This window comes from Eimeria mitis, genomic scaffold, assembly GCF_000499745.2.
Source record: "Eimeria mitis Houghton genomic scaffold, Emh_scaff4600, whole genome shotgun sequence".
NCBI lineage: Eukaryota > Apicomplexa > Conoidasida > Eucoccidiorida > Eimeriidae > Eimeria > Eimeria mitis.
The window spans coordinates 2,860-3,415 of NW_013576956.1; the positions used below are offsets into that span (position 1 = coordinate 2,860).

General features: G+C 53.8%; 1 protein-coding gene across 1 annotated transcript in view; it reads right to left on the minus strand.

Annotated features, from left to right (window-relative positions):
- Positions 1 to 556, minus strand: part of EMH_0076470 (uncharacterized protein) — a gene marked incomplete at both ends in the record, with an annotated part of 3,499 nt that overhangs the window by 2,527 nt on the left and 416 nt on the right. The window contains one exon of the mRNA XM_013502517.1: positions 176 to 310. Within this exon, the coding sequence (XP_013357971.1) occupies positions 176 to 310 (135 nt within the window). The remainder of the gene's footprint in view (positions 1 to 175; positions 311 to 556) is intronic.

Here is a 556-nt window from a genome sequence, read left to right on the forward strand (position 1 = left end):
CTGCAACAGCAGCAGCAGCAGCAGCAGCAGCAGCAAGAGCAGCAGCAACCCCAGCAACAGCAGCAGCAGCAACAGCAGCAACAGCAACAGCAGCAGCAAGAGAAGCAGCAACCCCAGCACCAGCAGCAGCAACAGCAGCAGCAGCAGCAGGAGCATTTGTTGGTGTTCTATATACCTTGAGCGTATCATCCCAGTGTCTGGTTTCGGGGTGTATAGACAGTCCCCTCGCAAGTGTCTCCTTTTGTCTCCTTTTTTCTGCTTCTATTGCGCGACGCACAGCCTTCACGCTGCGCACGTTCTTTATCTCCACCTAAACAAACAACATACATATACACAACAGCTGCATATACACCCCAGCTGTCTATATACACCCCAGCTGTGTATACACCCCAGCTGTGTATACACCCCAGCTGTGTATACACCCCAGCTGTGCGTTTTTGTTGCCTATAGCCGCAAGAGAAGCAGCGAACGCACGCTATAAGCAGCAGCAGCAGCAGCAGCAGCAACAGCAGCAGCACCAGCAGCAACAGCAGCAGCAGCAGCAGCAGCAGCAGCA